This window comes from Haliaeetus albicilla, chromosome 19 (assembly GCF_947461875.1).
Source record: "Haliaeetus albicilla chromosome 19, bHalAlb1.1, whole genome shotgun sequence".
Classification (NCBI taxonomy): domain Eukaryota; kingdom Metazoa; phylum Chordata; class Aves; order Accipitriformes; family Accipitridae; genus Haliaeetus; species Haliaeetus albicilla.
In genome coordinates, this window is record NC_091501.1 from 16340856 (window position 1) to 16364575 (window position 23720).

At 37.7% G+C, this 23720-nt stretch overlaps 2 protein-coding genes across 2 annotated transcripts in view; one reads left to right on the top strand and one right to left on the bottom strand.

Moving 5' to 3' along the window:
• PIK3C2G (phosphatidylinositol-4-phosphate 3-kinase catalytic subunit type 2 gamma) overlaps window positions 1-18293 on the top strand; it is a 208427-nt gene extending 190134 nt beyond the window's left edge. Inside the window, exons 33-34 of the mRNA XM_069807825.1 lie at window positions 11579-11704; window positions 17390-18293. Of these exons, the coding sequence (XP_069663926.1) occupies window positions 11579-11704; window positions 17390-17542 (279 nt within the window). The 3' untranslated portion in view covers window positions 17543-18293. The remainder of the gene's footprint in view (window positions 1-11578; window positions 11705-17389) is intronic.
• A 352-nt stretch (window positions 18294-18645) lies between these two features.
• The window catches only part of PLCZ1 (phospholipase C zeta 1), a 58934-nt gene continuing 53859 nt past the window's right edge, over window positions 18646-23720 (bottom strand). Inside the window, exons 12-13 of the mRNA XM_069807826.1 lie at window positions 23414-23563; window positions 18646-20515 (exon numbers count right to left, since the gene is read on the bottom strand). Of these exons, the coding sequence (XP_069663927.1) occupies window positions 20433-20515; window positions 23414-23563 (233 nt within the window). The 3' untranslated portion in view covers window positions 18646-20432. The remainder of the gene's footprint in view (window positions 20516-23413; window positions 23564-23720) is intronic.

The following is a 23720-nucleotide window of genomic DNA, read 5'->3' on the forward strand; positions in this document are numbered from 1 at the left end:
TGAGGGGGAGTGGGGAGGAGAAACAAAGCCAACTTATCCTGAACCTCATGCCAATAAATGTAAAATGTTACTAGAATTCAGGAAAGCGTGTGTGGGTGATGAATTCAGAACCAATTTTACAGGGGGAAAATTGGCTGGAAGAAAAACTCCTACAGTACTTTCCAAAACTACTTCCAGCTTTCCTTTTATAAAAGCTCTGAAGCTGTCATGTACCTCTCTTGATGATTAATGATTCTGGGATAGCTGATATGTGGGTGACGAATTAGTAAGCAGCTTTAGGCTTACACAGACCTCCAGCCTCTTTCCATTTCGTGTCCTACACCGTCCGAGTACAAATTGCTTCCAAAAACGTTTGTGAGATGTGATGGCTTAAATGCTTTGAGAAGAAAGGTGAGAGCCAAGCCTTCCCGAAACCACAGGCATGAAATCTGTTTCTAAGCCCGCAGGTGCGTGGCTGTAGGGAAGTTCCACGTACAGTACAGGTAGATGCTCCCCTGCCTTTGCTGGGTTTTGTCTCTAGCTTGAGATGGGCAAGGGGAGGTTCGGATTTTTGTTCAGTCCTAGTCGGTTCCCATTGTTCCTCTCATGGGCCCACTAACTTTTACGCTTTATGAATATCATTATATAGATTTAAATGGAAAATATATTACCTGCCAGCAATGCAATGCTTGCCAATTAAATAAAAAGCCACATTATCCTTTCAGAATATTATGAATGTATCCTGCTTTTTTTACTGCAGCCCATGGATCAGCCAACAGGGATTGGGAAGAAGTTGCATAGGTAGGCCAAGCCTGGTCAGTCATCCAAGGATGGAAAACAAGTGGAAAAAAATCTCTCTGAGCTGAACAAAAGTTATTCAGAAAGTATTGGTGACAGAATGAAATCAGCAGTTTGGCTGATGGAGGGAGGTAGCACATTCAGATGGAGTTCTCCCTGGACTGGCACAGAAAAACAGAATAAAAAGCCATGGAAAGAAAGCTCTTGTATGAACTCTAGCTTATAAAGAATGCCTTTACTTTAAAAATGAATGGAAATTAGCTTAGACTATGTTCTCTTTTGGACTGAAAATTAGCTGAACACCTATAAACAAAGGGTACTGCTACTCAGCAGTAGTTTAAATTGGCAAGAGATGAGGTCTGTTCTTGTGGCACAGGGATTACTGTTGGATTCTAACATATTTGTTATGAAAGGTGTTTGACAAATATGTTGTACAGAAAGTTGTGTTATTATTTCTTGTTAAACCCTTTAATCTGTCACAGTCACAGTACTGCCTCAGCTCTAAATTCTAACTGCTAATTTTTAAGTAATTCCCTACATAGCTGATATGTGTTGAATAAGAAAAAAAAAACCAAAACAACAAAAAACCCAACAACAAACAGTGAGCTCTGTTTAATAATATGAGTGATCTGGGAGATGAAGGTGAATATAAATTAAATTTGCCACTGGTTGCAAATGAAGAAAACATTAAAAACAATAGTGGAGACAGAGCAAGATCAAGAGAATAAAAGTAATTTCCAGAACCCTACAACCAGCTTGGGCAAATGAGAAGTATTTCCTCAGGGAGGTATAGATCTATATCCTACAGTAATGTGAAGATAAAACAAGCAAATAGTGAGACATGAGGTTGCTATGAGAGATGCCAATGAGAAAGGCCAGATCCTGGTGTCATGGTGCAGAAAGAAAGTAGTTCATCTTTATAAGGCTTTGATAGTGAAATATTTCTCTCAGGATGTTTTTTTAAAACTAGAATACAAGTTCAAAGAACAGTTCTCAGTAGGGTTGCTTGGGAGTGATTGATTCTTCAGGAGTGATTTATTGTTACTAAAACTTAACTTAGTTAAGAACAGACTAACAAGGACACAAGTCAATTGTGCAAATATTTAAGGGAGAAGACAGCAAGGTTCAAGAGGAATTATTCAGGACATTGAGCGAGAACATAAGTAGAAGTAATGAGAGGTAATTAAGGAGCATAAATTGCATGCATCATATAATGAAATGCTGTCTTACAAAGGGAGATGGCAAGCTGTGGAATAGTCTAAAGAAAAGTAGAGGGAGCTCTGTACAATTTGAGAAATTAAAAATAGTCTGGATCAGACATATACAGGCTTTTTTTAACCAATTAACCAAATTGAGAAGAAAAATAGTGCATGGTGAAAACACAGGTACCAGTGTCACTATTTCTTTCTGCATTTTTATATTCATTTACTATCCATGCCTAAGCAAGGAGAGGAAAGAATATGTATGTGACAAAAAGATAGAAACAGAACAACAGCATTTGCTCATGTCTCTTTTCTCAAAGGCTAATTTTCTTTTATACCCTCTAAAAGGCAGCAATGGTGTTAAACCTGAGTGATTTCAAAAGAAAAGCAAAATGGGGATTTATCTTAATTATTTGTTTCCCCCTGTGCTTTATTCAAGAGAGAAGAATTCTGGGATCTATGTTTCTAAGGGTCCAAACTAGATCAGTCTTATCTCAGCCAGTGTCATAGACTTTGCGACTAAATATTAATCTGAAAATTAAATGTTCCAAGCATAAGAATAATACAAGGCTGAAAGCAATCAAATTCAGCTTCTTTACAGGCTTGGTGGTAATTCTGGAATAAAAGCTTCAGAGACTTGTTTATGAAATCAGCTCTCTGCATTCTATGCCCTGCACTAACATTGCTTATCCATAGAATAATACAATTTTAAAGCATGACTGAACCTTGAGTTCTTTCATCTGTGCAAAAAAGTGACTTAAAGATATTAATACAGCTTGTGGTTCAGGAACCTAGAACGTAACTTGTCACAATCTTCTCTTTTGGAAAAAAAACTTCTATGTGATTCTTACTCAAATCTTTTACTGGGAGTTGTACATTTAATATATTTGCACTTCTGGTTCCATAGTTACTTTCTTTTATATTATATTTGCAGCCTTGGTAACTCTTTTATACCCACATGGTGCTATGTGGAGCACCCAGTAATCTAATCCTGAGCACTGGTGAAGTTATCTGAAGGGTGTTAGAGCTCAGGAGCTAGACTTAAGCTTTGAGTGAGCTGGGTAGGGACACAAACCTTTTCTAAGACATCTTTTTCTTTGTTGTTAATTCGGAAACAGTAGTAAACGCACACAAAGTGTCACTACTTGCTGGGGCTAAATTCTAGCCCTCCTTTTCTGCTACTGCTGATGTTCAGTAAAAGGCAAGAGCCTGTTTTACCTGACAGTTATAGTCACATGATTGTAGAGACTCTTCCTTATTTCATTTGGGATTGCATCTATTCTAATACACAACTTTTTCTGGATCATCAAGGCAGTAAATTACTCTTTTTAAACAGGGCATCAAAGCTACATGTCAGTTCCTTTCTTCACCTTTCTCAAAGTGTTCAATTCTGGTTTCAGAGCTCTATAGAAATAAAGGCTTGGAAAAGAAACCCTCATGAGGTTCTGGGTATCACAGGCCAGCTTTCATTTTATTTACTTCGTTTAAGCAGTTAGATGGGCTTTCCTCTCAAATGACTGAAGCAGATCAGAAGTATTTTATGTAGTTCTTAGAAGCCCTGAAACTCTTGGGATCCAGCCCATTTCCCAGAACTGTCCGTCTTCTCATGAGAAAAAAAACCCACCTGGTTTTTTTAAATATTTAACAAATAATACTTGCTCATTTCAAAAATCTCACTGCCTGTATGCCTTGGCCTAATTGGAGTGGGATTCAGTTTGAAACTAAGATGCATACATATAAGATGTGATGGCATTCAGTTGCCTGATCATGGCTATTTCGAATACCATGAAGTAGCTTCCTTGACCTCCAATGACCACTCCAGAATGGTGCCAGTTTCCCATAAAGCCTATGTCATATTTCCAACTCCGTAAACACCTTTTGTCATCTGAGGTGACATGAAGCAGCAGTATTTTAGAAACTGGATCCTAGTCTAGATACTCAAGCTCTCATTTCAATCAGTGGAGCCTTAAGTCCCAACTCATTTTCCTAAACATATAGGAGATGACCTAACACGTTCCACCTGGCCTCCAGATGCCACTGCAGAAAAGGATGACCTCAGGTAAGGCCTGTGTCACATCTGACAGTTTATGCAGTTATCTTAAGCATCTGCTGTGTCTCAAATGGTGCCAGACACCAATGTGTGGGCAATTTAACCAAGCAAAGCCAGGAGATGTCCACAATATGATGAGTTGAATCTTTTTCTGGCTTCCCTCCTTGACAGCATTACAGAGATCTGCTTAGACTTTACTAGGAACTTACATACCTACCACACATATGCCACAGGATAGGTCAACACCTTGACATTTAGCCCAGAACTGGTGTGTTTGTTGCAGGGCATTAACTGTGACACTTTCCTTCCGTCTCAGTGACTGAGGGTTAGTTTTTCCCATTTGACAGACAGGAGACCTTGGAGAGTGTTGGTTGGTTCACTCCTTCGAGATTTGGTGACTCAGGACAGCACTAGACCATATTTTTGCCAGCGTAGTTCTCCCCATCAGGAATGCAGCACACAGTCTTCTATTAACAGCTAAACTGCACAAGTCCTCGCTACTCTACTACAAAGCCAAACCAGTAAACCTGCACTTTTTTTCTTTTTTTCTTCCAAAAAGCCTTATTTCACTTGGGAGAGAAAGGACTGGAAGAAACTACAGTGACAAAAGCACTGTTTTTCCTTGAATTAACAGCACCCACATTAGACACTGTTTGCCCATTTGGTGCACTGACAAGCTGCGTGCAGAACAGGCAGGTTAATGAGGTTGTTGAAGGTATTGGACTGCACAAAGTGCATAAGCTGTATTTGGAGATTCAAATCAATAATGCAGATAGAGTACCTTTGCATTTTTATCATAGTAAATGACAAAGCTATCTGGAGGCTTCCTCCACTGACACTACCAGATTTCTGAAAGGTAGAAAATGCCTGCTCAAAAAATGCTTTCCAGAACTTCCCTGAAACAAAATATATGTTGTTCTGAAACAACACATCTTTTATTAAATTGAGATGAAGTTCATTTCTTTTTTTGTTGCTTTGCCATTGACCTCTGTGTCAGTGACCTCCGTCACAGTGTGTCTTCTCTGTTTATGTACAAACCCGGATGCGTGCATGAGATAGGAAAGAAGTTACAAATAGGAATGAAGTTGCTCACAGAGAAGAGGGGGAAAAAAATTGGATCAGAAAATACAATAAAATAAAACTTATCTTGCAGAGAAGCAGTTAAAAGTTTTCAAATTTTAGGTGAAACAAGCAGTTGTTTTTTGGGAAAAAATACCTTATTTGTGCCATCACTTTTTGCCAGTTGCTTTTCTGTTTTGTCTTGCCAATAGCAGACAGTGCAGGGTGCAGCATAGCAATATAGTGGATTATCTTCTTTTGTAATTTTTATTTAATTACTGCAAATGTGATTTTATTTTTAATTTGCTTTGAAGTAATTTGAAAATATTTTGTGAAAGCAAAACTAAAAGCTTGGTAGCAGAGTAGAACAGAGGCGTTTAGTGCCTTGGGATATGCAAAGCTTAAAGGAAGAAAAAGGCATGGTCATCTGTCCCATCTTAGGATTTATGAAGTAACACCACCGCTGCCCGTTCACACAGCAATCCCATTTGTCCTGAAGGTTTATGTATCTTATTAATCTGTTTTTGAAGGAATCTCTTGCTTTGTAATATCATTGTCTTAGTGCTGATTATTTTCTCAGCTCTTTAAATTTAGAATTAGCCCAGAGGTTGTTATCTTTTTCTAAGGCAAAGGCTGCATTTGTTAATTAAGCTGCAGCTTACCAAGACAGGGTTTAGCCTTTCTTTGCTAAGTTACACATGGACTCAGAGAAAGTGAGACAATGTAGCAGCAGTGATGGCTTTTCCACATTTCTTACGAGTTTTAATTTAGTCAAGAGGCAGCTAGTAATTTATACAGGTTACTGGGGTGCAAGGCTGCTTTCTTCTGTGGATTTTTTCCTAATCCCTCATTATTGGATAGTAATCAAATCTGCCTCATGTCTATACTTAATATATAAACATTTTGCTTTGTAGCTCTGAAGGTTTTTCTAACCATTTGATATAGTGATATGCTTTTTAAACACATAAGAATATCTTAATATTAAACATGAAGGAATATTTTGTAGTCCTTTCTTCACCATGTAGAAGATAAATTCTCATAGCAGTGCATGTAAGAGAAAAACACAAGATGAAGGTAAAGGATAGGAAAACTGAAAGTTAGAGCTGCTGGACAGAGCGAGCTTTTTTTTATTTATTTTACTTGGAGGCAGTAGCTGAGATGGAAGCCTTTCTGAAGCCTTTCTAAAGCCTGGAATTCTTTTTTTCATTGAAGAAGGGGAAGAAAGCAACTGAGATTTTAAAATGTCTGGGAAATTAATTTGGGGGGAAGAAAGGAAATTATTAATAGAGGAGGAAAGGTGGCATTAGTTAATACCTTTGATCATTCTTTTTTTTTGTCAAGATTGTTGAAAATGAAAAATGGGGAAAAGAGAACAGCAGCTGAACTATCAAATGTTCAGGAGCCATCAATCTGTTTCACTCTAGGACAAAAAGTGGAAAAATACCCGCATGTCTAACACTAAGAGAAACTGATGGCAGTTTAAATTTGAGGCAATAGTCACCTAAAAAGAAAATTTGATGTCACTTAGGAAGAGGTGAGTTTTAAAAAGCTTCACGATAAATTATCCCTAAAGTGCATTTTTTAAAAATCATAAAACTTTATTTAAAATTCATGAGAGTAAGGCCCAATATTCATATTGGTTACTAAATTGCATAGTTTAATATATGGCAAATTTTGAAGTAGGCAGGCCTCTCGTAATGCTAACAAAGAATCCATCCTTAAGGAGAGTTGCGGATGGTTAGTAATGATCAAGGGAGAAAAGTCATTAGGATAATGTAATTCTTGTGGAAAAATTAATTTAATTTCATCCATTATTTCCCATCTACAGCTAGTATATTTAAAATTGAATTACACAGGACACAACCTATCTGCATGGGTTTCTGTAAGTAAATATCAATACTTTTTTGGTTTTGGAAAATGAAATTGGAGTGAAAAATGGAATACAGCCATAACAGATACATGTCTGTATTAGTTTTTCAGTATTGAATTACAGATGTGGAGAGAAGTAAACTCAGAGTATCATTTCCTCTGCCTCACTCCCCTTCATTCTTAAATATCTTCATCACCTTCTGCCTGACTTTAGAAGAAAATAACATTTCAAAAATAAACTCCTTTTTTAAACATATATACAGGCAGTTGTAACTGACTTCCTTAAAAACATCAGTCATTATCAAGGTCAAGTAGGTAGGTCATTCTCTGAGAAAATTGTTCAGTCGTGGCTTGTTTGTATTTGAAGAAAACATAGGGAGTCAGCTTCTAAATTTAACTCAGGTTTTTTTTATTGGCAGATCAAAATCACTGGGGTTTTTTTGTCCATAGGCACAGCAAGGAGAGCTATGGCATTTCTGTTGGAAAGTTGGTTTTATACCTTTTCAGCCTTACAGATTTTTGTATCTTGAATTTATTCACAAGCATACACAATTGAATATTTAAGACAGTAATTTAAATTGGGAGTAACTTCTTTTAAAGAAAGTAAACTTTATTTTTGGCTTAATGAAATGACTACAGAATTAAATAGAATTCAATCTAAAACTTTGGGGCTTTCTGTTTGCTTGATCACAAGTACATTCAAGCTCTAAAGGTTTTGGAAAGTAGTTGAAGTGCAAAACGGCATTCCCAAGGTATCCTTTGATTTTCCTTCTGGCCTGGACTATGGACAGAAATCAGTGATTTGTGAGCCATTAATAATAACAAAGGGGGGTTTGCTGGATTTCAGAACTACTCATAAGCCTGCATGAAATCTTACTCTGTGTTTATAATGGGCCCACCAGAACAGATATTCTTTGGTGCAAATGAGACTGGCATTTAGGTCAGATATTCTTCATGTTTACCTAAGTTTATAAATGCGCCAATGCAGTCTAAGTTAGAAGTGAAAGGATAATCCTGAGCGGTTGCTCACTAAATGTGACAGTATAATATGACAGAAGACATAATCTTTAGAAAGAAAAAAAAAATCTGATGTTTTCTCCATTCTCCTTTATTCAAACAAATGCTCAACTCATACGTGAAAGCCTAAGAAAGGATTGGTATTTTTGCCTGCCATGTCAGTTGTCTTAATAAAACAGTTTACTTCAAATTTCACCTACTTTAGATTTAGAAAGATAGTTCTGCTACGTTAATACTGCTCTTGTTTTCACACTATGATTGTCAAACTGCCAAGATCCCTCTTTGTCCTTGCTAGGGAGCGTCTAAGAACGTACAGCTCCTTCCACAACGATTGCAAGTCTTGTCTCAAGAAATCCTTTGGTGAGCAGGCTCTTCCCATGAAAAGATTCAACTATTGTGCCAATCAAGAGAGAAGCCAGCACAAACTCATCACACGAGCTACCCATACTCTGCTCTTGCAAAGCCATGACTGATTTATACCTTTTCTTAAGCTGTAGTTTTGAATGATCAGTGTGTAGTGGGACAGAACCTTTTTAACAGTCAGACACCCTTGTTAGATGTATTGTGTCCTAACAGGAGGCAGGGGAGGGCAGTTGAGCGGTGGAAGATGTGATCTGGCTTGAAGAGTGCTCAGCTGAAGCTTTTTGATTGCTTGATGGCAAAACAGTGCCACTGAAGATGGAGAATTGGGACAACTGTGGAATTTGGAGTGGCCTGCTTGCCTTTCCTCAGCAAGGGAAGATGAACTGGGAAAACGGTATCTGTAAAGCAGAGCGAGGAAAAACACGAGCACCCAACAACCAGAACTGAGATCTCTAGTTGGAATTCAGGTGGCTGCTGTTTAAATTACCTGTAACAGTCTGGCCGCTGACTGCTACTATTCATGAAAACTGGCTTTGTTTTAGTTCTGAAAGATCCCAGAGCAACTGCTCTGCCTTGAGTTTTCTTCTCTGAATCGCTAAAATATTCTCTTTTTTTATTTTCTCTCTTGACCCTCTCCTCCCACTCACATCTTTCAGCACGTATTTAGCTACATTCAAAGGGACAGTGAGGAAGTAGTTTTCTGTCCATCTTTCACATGGTCACAGCACTACTGCAAAGTGCCTGCCTTAGATTTTGGGAGGAGTCGGCTGATGGAGGAAGGTTAGTTGGCTGAAGGCTGGATAATGTGCCAGCATTGCTAGCAGGGTGCAAGGAGCAACTCAAAGGCATAGCGACAATTTTAGCTGACTTTTTTTGGATTCTTCGCATGCGCTTCTGGATACCCGGGTCCTATTAAACAATCACACAGCAATCAGCTTGGATTCTTTCCCAGGCAGGTGAATGTCAGACTGAGCCTGTTTCAAAAGCAAAGGACACTGCTGGGATCTGTGCCTTTGCTGGCCTGAGGTGCGCAGCAGGGCACAGCACTTGTGACTGCACCCTGGCCTATCTGGGCAGCTCAAAGAGGAGCAGAACTGGATGGATGCAGCCGTCCTCTCTGTTACTTTTGCAGCCCGTCACCTACCGTCTGGGCTCCTCAGCCTAGTGCCCTTTGCAGCTGCTGCTGACCTCAGCTTTCAAAATTAGCTCTGACATGGTCCCTGGCTAGGCAATACACTGCTGGGATGATTTATAAAGCCTGACATTTTACAGGACTCTCCCTGTACTGTATTTCCATGCTTGAGATAGTGAAGATCATTGTGCTGCGTCTCAGCAGTTTTGCTGATAATGTCGTCTTCAACAATGACACGCCCCCCCGCCTTTTTTTTTTAACCACGTTCCCTTTTTTGTCTGAAACAACTAAAATCTGTTGACCTTCAAGTTACAGGGATGCTTATCTATTAATTGGGAAAGGAAGAGCTTGATTATAGTTAGGATCCTCATTGCTTGGACTGGTATTTAAGGCTATATTTCTTTCTCTGTCCTTATTTTTAAGAGACTGTTCAATTTACTGTTATTTGTAATCCTAGATTGACGTTTTAGTGTAGTCCTAGATCAATAGAGATGGCCTTTCAAATGGACAGTGTAAATTATAAATCCTGCATTAACAATATGGTACTTTGTCCTAGGAAAATACTTGTTAGTTTCACTGCCATTTAATAACATTCTTCTTTTGGCTAATGAATCCCATCTACCTAAATCCCATGTATATTTTAAATAAGATGTACTTTGGGGAGCTTAGCAATGGTAACATTAATCATTCACATAGTGCTGACAACATGTAGTGATTTCAGTAGTGCATCTTGATGCTGTATAGCGTTAACGATAGCAATAATAAGCTTTGCAGTTGACCACATCATTTGCCTTGAAGGATCATTTCAGATGACAAAAACCAGAGATTTGTTGTGCAAGAAGTGGTTGCTCGCACACACAAGCACTGTTTTTCTTCCCAATAGAGAAGTTATTTATTGCTAGGACACCAGTGGTTTCTCCTATCACAAAGATATGTTGTTGATAATGCCTGTAGAAAGCCCCATATTTCTAGACACATACTGTGAATAATCAAAATCTGAGAGATGACTTTATTCTGAGATAGGTAAAATTACAATGGGAAATATAAATACAACTGTCTGTGTAATGCTTTGGGTTCATCAGTTCCAAACATTTTAAGATCTTTTTGCCTACATTTTCATTTGCATCGTGCCACTGGATTGCCTGTGAGCTGTCAGGTAAACTTGCTGCCTAAAATGCTGATAACACCATTAAAATTACAGATATTTTGATATGCTCCATTTTGTGCTTTCTGATTGTATACTGTGTTACCAACACAAAGGTTTCTGCTTAATTATAAGGTAAGCACTAAGTGACATATGCTGGCAAGGTACCTGTTCCATAGGTTTTCATGATTATGTTTCTTATGTGTTCTTTTAAAGCCTCTTATGCTACTAATATGTTTTCTGAGTAACTGTAATGTTTCTTTAGGAATAACCTTACAACTGTTCAGAAGTTATCAAAAAACTCTCCACCCAGCAGCATTAACTTATGCCTGAGCCTTGTTAATAGATTGCTCTGATCTCAAGTAGCTACCGTAAAATGGAATATCTGGAAAAATGTTCAATAACCTTAACTGGAAAATTGCAGCTGTGTGATGGGTGAGATCGGAAAGACCGTTATTATAAGAATCCTATTCTGCCCATATTGCAACAGGAAATGCTCCTGGGTCTTCTATAGTAATATGCTTTATGAAACACCTTTAGAAACAATCAGTTCTCCCGAGCATCAGCACTGCTATTTAGGGGTTAAAATCAATAGGAGCTTACTGGCTAGAATCCAGTTTCTATGCATTGCTCTGGAAAATGGAAGGGCTACACTTTGTATCAGATTAAGCTGAGTTAAAGTAGATTGAGGCTTAAGGGTTTTTCCATCAGAACGTAAAATATTAAAGATAGGCAATTTTACCTTGTTCTTGTATTATTTCATTTCTATCTTCCTGATTCAATATTAAGCTGAATTCTGAGAATTCCTGTTGTTTACTGCACTAGCACTCCAATTTAGCCAAAATAATACTGAGAATGTAACATGTTTCTGTGTCTGCTTAAAGTCCAGATTTCATTTGGTACTTTTTATTTGTTTTCGTTGCTAGAACATGGGCATTCGTTTTTATGACCATTTTGTTTTTCAGTGCCTCCCAGATGGCTCTGCCCCAAGTGCACATGCTGAATTTTATCTTCTGCCGGATCCTTATGAGGTCAGTCGAAGAAAAACAAGAACAGCTCCAAAAACCTCTGACCCTACTTACAATGAAATTGTGAGTACCATTCACTTTCTTCCACCATTTCTTACTTGTTTGATTTTCTTTACCCACTCTTGAAATAAAATAACAATACATCATTTAGAGCTGTTGCGATAAGTACAATCAAAAAGAAGGAACATACCATAAGCTGAACCACAAATGGGGACAATCTTCTGCTTTGCATCTTTCTCAGAAGTGAAACAGTCTCTTTGTCTTTCTCTTCAGGAAAGCAGTTGGATTATTCACAGTGCTCTGTCTTATACCATAACCACAGTTACACATTAGCCAAATGAGACCAAGCATCATTGCACCAAAACCTAGGCTGTTTTGAATGCAGATTTGTACAATAACATAAAAAGTACTAATTGAATGGATGCTGTTATTCAAATTCACATTGAAAACAGACAACCAAATTGGTTGCCACTGTTCTAAATGATAACACAGTAATAAATAGCCAAGTTCTTTTTATGTCAAAATGCTAGCAATTCACCGCCATATATAATTACTTCACACACCACTGAAGTGCTCACTCCTCTGGGGTGAAAAGAAACATTTGCATGGAGAAGCATTTACAACAGAATGGGAAGTGGCATAAACTATATTTTTTTGTAGGGGCACATGAGATTCAAGCAGTAGGTGAGATTAGAAATTATAATTATTACATATAACTAATCTCCTAAAGATCTCAAAGCAATTTACAAATGCTCTTTGAGCAGGCTTCAAAGCAGAAGACATGGAAAATATTACCACTCCACCCTGTTTCATAGATAAGATATGATGAAGCTTAAGTTAGTCAGCTGAGACTAAGAGTCCTTATCTCCTATTTTCCAAGTCTTGGGGGTTTAATATTTTTCTTTTTCTTTTCCTACATCTATTTGATTACAAAAGTTACCTACTTACACCGATGACTTCCAGCGCTTCTGTAAGTAGGCTCCTTGAGTAGCGTTGCTGCTAACAGCTGAGACAGATTTCCATCCCTATGGTACTGCAGTGGAATAACAGGGAACTAGGCTTTACTTTTTTGTTATGTTCTTTCCTTTTTTTTGCCATCAAAGAGACAGTGGAATGAGTCTAACTGACCTGTCTAAAGAAATTCCTTTACATTTGAAGGAAGCAAAGGAATACAATATGATTATATAATAACATTCATTATAAAGTAACCAAAATGGAATACAGACAAGAACCAGCCAGCAACACTGGAAGACAATTATCTTTCTAATCATTATTAGACCAAGTTGAATGCAAGAAAATCCAAAATCCTGCCTGCAATAGGACAGTAGTCACTGGGAGGAGATTTAATTGTGGTTAACAAGCATTCCACTGCTGTAAAGAGAAATTCCATGAAAACTTTCATATCCGTTACTCGAAACTTGCAGCCTTCTTCACAGATGCTCAATCTTTTTCACCAAGAACTGCTAATCACAGTGGGGACATATGGTTCCATTGAACTTGGACATTTCAAACCCGATGCTTGTGCTGTTAGCAGCTCTGTTCTTCCATATGTGACATCATTCTGTATGCATTTTCTGTCCAAGGCTGGTAGACTGAGGCAGAAGCTGCCCCAGGGAAGAAAAACTACTAAAAATATAAGTCAGCTGTCTTTTAAGTTAGTTACTGTCCAAAATGCTGTGTACAGAAATGTACTAGCCTTTTTTATGAGTTCATAAGTTTTTATTAAAGCCAAATGGCTGGAAGGAAGCTGTATATTAATTTCTCTCTGTGTTCGAGAATGAGAAAATTCTGAAATGTTCTTCTCTTGGGTATTTTTGTTTTGAGTTTTGTACTTTTATTGCTTATGACTGCCTACAGCAAATTATCAGCCTTGCAAAAGTGCATTTTATTTTTGATTTTTACTCATGTGTGTGAGAGTAAAGACGTGAAAGTCCAGGAGGGCTGACAATAGAATGAACTATGCCAAATGTTTTAGAGTTGCTTTTAACAAGCGCTCCTTTTTTCTCTTGTTCCTTTATTTGTTTTTTTGGAGGTGGTTGCATTTACGCTGGTATAACAGTGCATTAAAAAAATCATGGTTGAGAAGAAGAGGAGAAAGAACGCATAAAAATGAAATGTGGTGTAAAAAGAATAACATACCTGCTTATGTTAGGAATAAATAAGACTTACTCAGGAGGTTCCAGAGTAGTTTAGTGAAAACAAAGTAAGTAAAAAAACTGAAAATAAATCTGAATGATTTAAGTTTAAACTCTTGCCAAGAAAAGTCGCAATGACCAGAACCAACTGCAGTGGGGACTTGCTCATATGTGTAGCATTTGCCCCGAGACATGCTTCAAGGTCTCAGTTGCCCTCAGTTTGTCTCTTGAGTGCCTGCATGTACGCGCACCCGTGAAATGAGCAAACCTCCCAGCCAAAGCAGAGGGTGCATTGCCATAATGAAGCCAGAACGAGAGGGAACTCTCTCCATCCTGCTCTTGGGGTGCAGCCAAATGTGAGCAAATATACCTGGGCCCCACCAGTCTGTTAGTGTTACTGCAGTTACCCTCGGAGCAGAGGGGACGCTGGCCTGCAACAACCAGCATAGTCCCAGCAAGCCTGATGGAGGGGGAGGAGGGGATCAGTACCAGGAGCCCCAGCCGCTCCCTCCAGCACTTTGCGTCAAAGCTAATTTGGACAATTAAAAGCAAATCTAGGAACTGTGCCATGGCTACCTAAGGAGAAGCAACTGTCCCGCATTTGCAATTAAAATGTCATTAGACTCCTGTAGGTCAACAGTGCTTCTCTTTCTGGAGCCAGGAATACTTGAATTCCATCCCTAACTGCCCCACTGATTTGCTGCATGGCCATGTATAACTCACCTCCGTTTAATCTAGCTGTATAAATGGGAGACAAATATTCTCAGTACACAATCATTTCAGGATTTAACTGTTCTGATTATGAAATTCCGGCAAGTGGCATTTGTTTTATCCACATACTAATTCAGCTATCTTCAGACTTTTCTTCTGTCCCTACATCCTGATGTTATATACCTTGCTCCAGCTGAATTTGCAATACCATTTTAGAAACAGTTTACTGGGATCATTTGAAAACCACCCACCCTGCACCGTAAGGTCTTTCATTGCTCAAAGCCTCTTTTTGTCCAAAGACTGAAAGTTGTTCATTACCCCAGTTCACGCCTGTTGTGATCCACCGTACTGAAGATTTCTTAGCTCTTAAAATTTACGTACACTTTTTGGTGATTTAAAGCACAGCTGAAGATGATATCTTTAATGTATTGGCAAAGAAACAAGGCACCTTTCTACAGTGATGTTAGTATCACTTCAGTAATCAAATCATAGATTTATTTTAAATTATATTATTGCTTACTGTCCCTGTCCTTGCTTTTGGGGTTTTCTTCATCATTTCACTTTGATTTTGGTGAGGAGAAGCCATTGGGGAATTTTTAATTCACATACAATTTGGTGAAATAGGCACAGCAAACATCAAAACCGAAAAGCACCAAGAGTGACTTTCATGACAGCTGTTCCAAACTATGATTTCCAAAGGTTTCTAAATGGAAAAGGAAATGTTTCTCCCTGGTAAGATCCTTCTGGTAAAGCCACTTAAAAAGAGCGAGTGGGAAGTTTTTCTTCCCCCCCCAACCTGTGACAGAGGCTGTTCATCCCCACAGCACCGATTACACCCCTACACCAGAGAGCTCGGTGCCCTGTCTGTTGGTGCTTGCCCCCAGGGAAGCCTGCTGTCCTCTCTGTTTGACACTCGCGGCGGCATCCCTGCAGCTTGCGGTGCAGACAAAATCACTCTGTGGTCCCACAGAGTGGGCAGCTGAGGCCAGCTAGGGTTGTCTGGGAGAACCAACAATTTTTTGCCTCCTGGGTCCACCCGTGAAGTTCAGAAGCACCTTTCTGTTGCCACTCAGCATGAGGAACATTGCTGGGACTGAGCCTTTATAAACTCTATCCCTGCCTGAAGGATGACTCCCATGGCCATTTCTGCTTCTTATAACTGGCGGTACAGAGAGGACTCGGCAGTCCAACCTGCAGAGCTCCAAGCTAGAGGGGGCTCAGCCTGACTTCTCTTTTCCTCAGCAGTGCCACATGTATAGACTGCATTCAGATTGCACAGTAAATCCAAGCAGGTTGTACAGCCAACGCCTTTTAGGCAGTTTCACTTTCCCATTCTCCTAAAGTGACAGCGTGTCACTGCCTTTGCTTTTTAGACTGCACAGAGAGATTAAAATTTAAAGCATTTTCCAGTGCAACTAAAATAGCAAAAACATTTCCAGCCATACAAATTTTAGATTAAGTGTACTCCTCTTAACAAAGCTTACCTTTCAGGCCTGAAACTAGCTGAGAGCATTCTTTCACATTTTATCAACCCACATGCAGTTCACTCGGTAGTTTTTGATTAATGCAGAGACTGAAACATAGGAATCTGTTCTGAATGCAGCTCATTCTTGTTAGCCTATCACTCCGTATTTTTTTTTTTAAACTCAGAACATAGACCATTAACATTTCATAATTAACGTCTCTGTGTTCTCATAGTATTAAGGTAATTTCAAGGATATTTTAAAAGCTATAGGTTTTAGTAATTTTCTAAAGACATACTAAGCAAGCTGTCTCATTTAATTTGAGAACTATTAACAGCACTTCTTGAGTAACAGAAAGATCCAAATTTACAAAGTTCTACTTGCTAAATTGGGTCCAATCCCAGAGATGTTCCACATCTACAACTTCTACCAAGTGGGCTGAGCTTTCTGTCATGTTTAATATTTGATGATTCCATTAAAAAATGTGTTTTATAATAGGCACATTTGAATACAGTTAGCATCCAGAATCATGCGTAAAATTATTTATATTGAAATAGTAAAATTTATACAGACAATTTTCAAAGGAAAATAATTATCTCTTTTAAGGTGTGGGTTTGTTGGATCTAGAACAGCTATGAAACTTTACGGAAGTCTTGATTAGAAGAAAATTTTATTTTGCTTTGGCTTGATCTTTTTTAATTCTGGTATGTAGCACAAGATTTAATCACAGGTACAGTACTGAGAAAAAAATTCCGAGATACTGTGCATTGATGTGATACAACTTTATAAGACATATCAATCCAACATAAAGTTGCTTTAAGGCACTACTAAGGAACACGTAACAAATACAATATACATAGGTTAAAAAAAATTGACATCAAAACTGTTTTCCTGGGTTTTTTTCCTGATTTTTGCAATACCATTTATCAAATTATCTGCTATGGAAAGATATTTAAAAGTTATAATAACCTACACTTTTACAGAATTACCTATCTTATGCCTATGATGAGCACCCTCCATCTGAACCTCTCCTCCAGAAATTCAACCATATTATCATTCCCTGGTGAAGTTCACGAAGGAGCTGATATTTCCTCACATTGAGTTCAAACCTCTGCTTAAGTTAGATTTTCAATTTTCATGGGGAAAATTATATGTACCTGTTTTTTTTCTCAAGCATTGTGCAATACAAGTTTCAGATTTATTTACAAATGCTTGGTAATCAGATTTCACAAGCCTAAACTGGCAGAATCACTTTTATATAAACTACATAAGGTCAAATATATTTCTGAGGTAAATTCACTACGTGAAGTGAATTTGGCTTGTGGCTAGTAGTTTATAATTTATAAACATCATCCTGAATGCTGTATAGAAGTGTTTTGCCTATCAAATAGATTCACAAATTCATATGTTTTTTTCTGTTTCACTGTATATTATTTCAGGTTGTGTATGACAAAGTCACAGAGCTCAAAGGCCGTATACTGAAGCTTGTTGTGAAAAGCAAAGGAACATTTGTGGGAGCTGTTAACATTCAACTGAGCAGTGTCCAGTTAAATGAAGAAAAGTGGTATCCACTGGGAAACAGTGTAATTTAAATGTTGTCTAAGCTAATTCAATTATTTATCCACTAATGTTTCTTTATCCCATTTCCCCATGGTACATTTTGTCTCAGTTGCCCTTGAGAATATGCAGTCATCTGCTGATCACACACCTTAACATTTCTAATCATAAGGCTGTTGTCTTAAAATTGCTACCATCTTCCTGCAACAAATTCCTCTCAGTATGAGTTTAAGAAATCACATGCTAAGAACTTGTAGCAGCATGCAGGAAATTCTTTCGATGGCAATAAAGATTTTTGGTTTGTTCATATTAAATAGTACTGTAAAAATACTAAATTCTGTACACATCAAAGTGTGAGGCCCAAGTCTTTGCCCATTAATTCCACTGACTGTGTTGAAACAATGCTGATAGTGGTGTAATTTATCAGCATCTGCTATGACCCCACTGCATATGATGATTTCACCAGAGAACCATGGAATGGTTCCCTGGCTGCCAATACATTTCAGATGTCTAGCAAATTTCATGTTAAATCTTATACAATCAATACCTTATTTTAAAAAAGAGCTTAAAAGCTTTGCACTTTATACATTTTGTGCAGTGTATGTTGGTGTGCTTTTAACTTTTTATATAATGTAGCATTCAGTCCAGGATATTAATTTGTCAATAAGATATGTCATTGTTTCTTTTATTCTGACATCCAAGAAGCAGATATAACTGGTGATTTGTGAGGAGAAAGGAGGAGGGAAAAGCTAATAGTCACAAATAAATAAAACATATTGAATGTGAGCTTTCAGTGTGGTATTTATTTAAGATCATGCTACACGGAATCTTTGTTCACCAGTCTTACCACATTGCACTGTTATGCTGCGTAAGGTAATCAAGTCAATACATGCATTGACCTCAGGGCTATAAAATGTATATACACATACTAAACAATGAACGTGAGTGGTTCCTTTGAGTTCGCTGAGGCTAATTACGGACTCTGTTCTTCAAAGCGTTTTTACCTAAATTGAGGAAGCACTTAAGCACATCTTTAAACATTTAGCATGTGAGCAGCCATAATGAACTGTCCGTTATTGCCAGCCTGTTACGCACACATAGCTGACATATACACACACACACCCCTTTCCAGGACCAAGGGCATATTTTTAAAGCACAGGAGATGTGTTGATTTGTGATCTGATATGCTGTAAAATTTTAAGTTACCATATACTAAGTAGGTCTGACAGTTGTCCTACCAGGTGGAAAAGTGGTCAACAGAGGGATAATAATGCCAGAAGCTGAAGATAATTGCCACCTTCTCCCAAAGGACACTCACAAATCAGTCTTCAGAAGGTAATGTTGTATAAAGCTCCTGAAATGGGACTAGGAACATTATTTAGGAAACTAAATAAGCTGGAGTTTTTCCTCAGCATCAAACCAATTGACTGTGTCACTTGGTCAGATTTTATCTGAGAATAGATACACCAGATTGCCTGGGGAAATTAAACTCCTCCTCAATAAGGGGAGGTGGGGGGAGCTCTGCTTGAATATTAATATTAGTAGTATACTTCAGAGCTGAAAAAAGCTATAAAATATTTACCACATGAAAGGTATATTGGCTGGCATACAGATATGATCACTACAAAGATCAGTAAGTCTTAACATTTTAGATTCTAGGGTCTCCTGGGTGAAGAATCAAGTGACCTGTCACTCAAGCACAGAAAACACATTGAGGTCAGCTTAAAATGTTATCAAATTACCTGACCTTACAGTTTAATATCGATTTTAGGTTCTTCTTAGTCTACTGTCTTCGTTTCCTTATTATAACTATAATGCAATTTTCTAATAGTGTTATTTCCTGTGACATTTTCTAATCATTGTTTACTACATGTGGTGATTTTCCATCTTAGAGCACCATTAGATAAAATACCATTAAAATGGCATTAAATAAAAAAAAGCATTAAAATATAATATTGTCAGAACTGTCTGCAAACATAAGCAATACTGTTTGGTATTGAAGAAAGAAACCTAACTTTTTTTTTTTTTTTTTTTTTTTTAAAAAAAGCCATGTTTGAGTAACAAGTCTGCAATTAACTGAGTAGATATAGTCCTGTGGAAGCTGAACAATACCTCAGCTTTGTAAGGAAGATGGGAAAGTTGTGTCTTATGGGCAAGATCTCAGGCAAGAAGTTGTCCTCAGAGATCTTAAATCACCCAATCAACCCTTGCCTTTTCTAAAATTCTTGTAGTCCACTTCAAAGCATTGTGCTTCCTGAGTTCACAGTAAGATGTATGCTGAGTTTCCTGCTGCTATGAGGAACTTAGCCCTTTACAAATCAGTCTGTGAAGTATTTGCCTTTCTTTAGCAGCAGGATGTTCAAGACTAGGCTAAGAAAAGGTACCAATATTATCATCCTATCATTTTAAGTGCTGGGTTTTTTCTCAAAACTATTTTTTCAGGTAGCAAAATTACAGTGGACATTAAAGAGTTATAGCCCAATCAGAAGCTGCTGTTATTAAAAATTTACGTTGTGTGTGTAATTTTTCCTGTTCCCTTGGAAAGATACAATGGTAAGAAATTTTGTTCAATACAAATAAAAATGTCAATGTAATATGCTTATAATTTTGCAGTCTCAGATCATAAATATTAGACTATTATTCTCACAAAGTAATTAATCATAATTTTGAAATTACCTGAATTTTAAAAGTGTCAAAAAAACCTTCAGTCTTTATGAATTAGTTCTAAGTAATGGTAGGGCCAATGTCAGTAACCATTACTTATTCAGGATACCATTTACTCACACAGGAAGTCCCATTAGCTTAACAAAATCATTGAGAACATGCCGCTCTGGAAAACAGACCACTGGGTTGTTGCAAGCCTAGTGACGTTGCTTTATTGAGCGGGGTGTTATCCTCCAGAACAACTGCTACTGCAGAGCATCATTAATAGTACCAGATATGAACAAACAGTGATGCAGGTTCAAGATTGCCACCATCTTTGGACAACAGGGGAACGTTACGGTAACCTATAAATACAATGACACTTTATTAGTGCATTAAACACAAACACAAAGATTATGATGGAGTGGTTTTATGATCTACTATGCAAATAAAGCATAATTTCTGATTCTCTAAATAACTCTTTAAAACTGAAATGATACAGAACCCAAATCCCATTTCTACTGGTTTTCTCCTCTACATATACAGTATTTTAATTCTGGCATTTTTGGACACAGAGTGAAAAACTCCAGTGTCTTTCAGAATGTGGTGTTTTTTCAAACTGAAGACTTTCAGCCCAATGATATTTAAGCATGGGGAAAGCATACATTTTAACATCCAAAGATGTTATGCGCTGTACGCATTATTCTGATAGCAAATTAAATAACTTGTGAATCAACAGTGATAGTGCCTTAGGGAAGAAAGAATGGTATTGCAGCAGTAATGCACTGTCCAGCTGAGGCAGAAAAAAAAAAAAGCATAGTGTAAGATCTTCTACCATGACATCTTAAGTAAGTCTGTTAAGATCTCTTTTTACATATGAGTGATTCCCAGCATGCCTAGAAACTACAAGTTCATCTGGTTGTTGAAGCATTTGGAGAAGCTATAGTACTCAACTTCAAACTTAATTAACTTACCTGCTTGCAAAACAAAACAATCCTTTTATACAACATAAAAGTTCACCTGGCATCTAAAGTTCAGCTTCTGGACAGCAGATGTTAAAGCTGACTCCAGGCAATATGCATCCGAGATCAACTTTTACAGCATGCACACAGTATGTGGAAGACTTGGTTTATTTCCTATCCAAAGATACACTCCAGGGACTAAGACTCATTTCTAAAGATTGTGTTCTAGCCCCTACCTACAGAATAGCCTGCAAAGTGTCCTGAGAGAAGTAAAACTTCTTTTTTATTGAAATTGTTCCAATTTGTATGAAATAATTAACTATTCATTGATCCAGTGATAACAGCAGTAATAATTGAATTCCTGTCCTGTGTTAGAGTTCTACAGGGCAGACTTGTTGGGACAGGGACTGTAACCAAGGACCCCCCTCCTCTTGCCTTTAACCACCCAGGTAGGGAATTATTCTCACCTTCAGCCCCTCTGAGTATACCTACTTAATCACTGCATAAAAAATCAAATACTGCTACAGGTGGGCAGCAGGCATTCTTCCCCAGTGTAATCTGCAACTGAGGTGGGAGGCTGCTGCTGGGGAAAGGCAGGCAGTGATGATATACATTTGAATCCTTTCAAGAGATAACGCAGGAGAGGGTGGCAATGGCACAACTTTGTCCCACTGCCTATCAAAGAAAAAAAAAAAGATGTAATCACTGCTCAGCTTTTGGAAGCAACTTGCTCTCAGGGACACCTCAGGGTTATGAATCCTAGGGAAGGAGGGATAGTCCTGTAGTGCAGATTAAAGCAATTGGAACTGTGAAGAGTAAGATTTAAATCCTAACTCACTCTTCAGCATGGTTTAGACAGTTCTTTCCTAAGAAATCTAGACTGTTGTGACTCTCTCTGCAAGACACATTGTTTTCCCCTTTCACTATTTAGGGTGCTTAGGCCCCTAAAGCAAAACCATGGTTCCAGATCTGGAATCCAGAGGTCTCAATGTTAAGCACTGCAATAAACTTTGATATTATCTGTCAGTTCATCTCTTAGCATTTCATTTATGCCTCTGAGCATCTTGATGGCATCTTGCATTTTTTACATTAAGTGGGTGTTGGTGCAATGTGTTTGGCAGTGTTTATAGCTTTTGTACCTACACTCATTTCCTAGCATTTTTAATTACTCCACTTAAAAGCTTTCCTGTAGAATCTGCATGCTTTTACTTTTCCAAAATATGAATCCCCAATTTGTGACTGAAATGAATCATACAGGCACATTAGAGACATACTGAAAAACTGTACAACAAAAAAAAAAAAAAAAAAGAAATTGATGATTTTACGAGCATATGTAAGTTTTAGTGTCTGCTATTTAAATTTGTCTCAGACATCGTGAGTTGTCAGGGGTTTGTGGTTTTTTTCATTATCCTGAAATATATAAATGAAAGGAAAGTAAAAGGTGATCGGTGTAAAAATTCACATTGGAGAAAAGCAAGTCTGCTTTAACAGTAATGTCTTTGTTCTTGTGTAACTCCTCAACCTCAGCTAAGATTCACAAACAGCTTTATGACTTCAGAACCTGGAAAGAAAAAGCCATTAAAAACCCTGTTAAGCTTAATAAAAAGGCACATTGCCCAACCTTTTGCCTTCACATCTTCATTCACTAATAAATGTTGTTTGTTTGTTTTGTCAGAAATAGCTTTGGAAATTCAATATAGTAAACAGCCATTTCACATAAGCCTTTCTCCTTGGCCTACTGACTTCTGTGTCTGCTCTTTATGTGCAGCCTATTAATCATGCAAGATTTCAGAAGCTATACTGATGTAGTAAAAGAAACACTACTAAGAAAAATACCATAAATATTTTGCTTAATTTATATTCTTCATTCTCCACTCCGAAAAGGTGCAGATAGGTTACCTGAGGTTTTGGGGTTTTTTTCATTTTGTTTTAATCTGGCTTGTATTGGGTTTTGAGCCTGAGTAGAAAATACACAAAACTCTTACTTTGATAGTAGTTCTGACTAATCTCTCTTCCTGTTTGCTATTATAATGAGTTAAAAATACTGTCTGAGCAGTTTCTATCTAGAATGGAATACTGCAGTAGGAATAATTAACTGTCATTAATATTCTTTTGATTTCTATACTGTGGATTTGCATTCAGAGACTACAATGACTTAGAGTGCCATTTTTAGGTATGGTTTTACAATTCTCCTTTAGGAAATGAATATAATGCTGTACTTTGTCAATACTACAATAATGATAAAAACCTGGAATGATGTAGATTTTTTGAGCTGTTATAGATGGCTCACAAAAATGTTACCTTTACTCAGGCTCAGCAGTGGTAAAGTGTATTGACCAAGGAATTCATTTGCAACCAGAGATATCTCATCCTCCACACAGAAGCGTATCAGTGCCAGTTCTGGAACTTGGACAGTAAAAGAGAAAGTTTCATCCCATCTAGGGCTCAAAGCTAACGAAAAAGAAAATACACAGTATCAAAATACCATTTCATTTTTTCTACTCAATATCTGAATTATTCTATGTGCTATCACTAGTCTGAACTGGTAAAGATTTGTTCTTTTTCCCTAGATTTCTGTGCCCATTTAAATAAATAATGAGACTCCCAC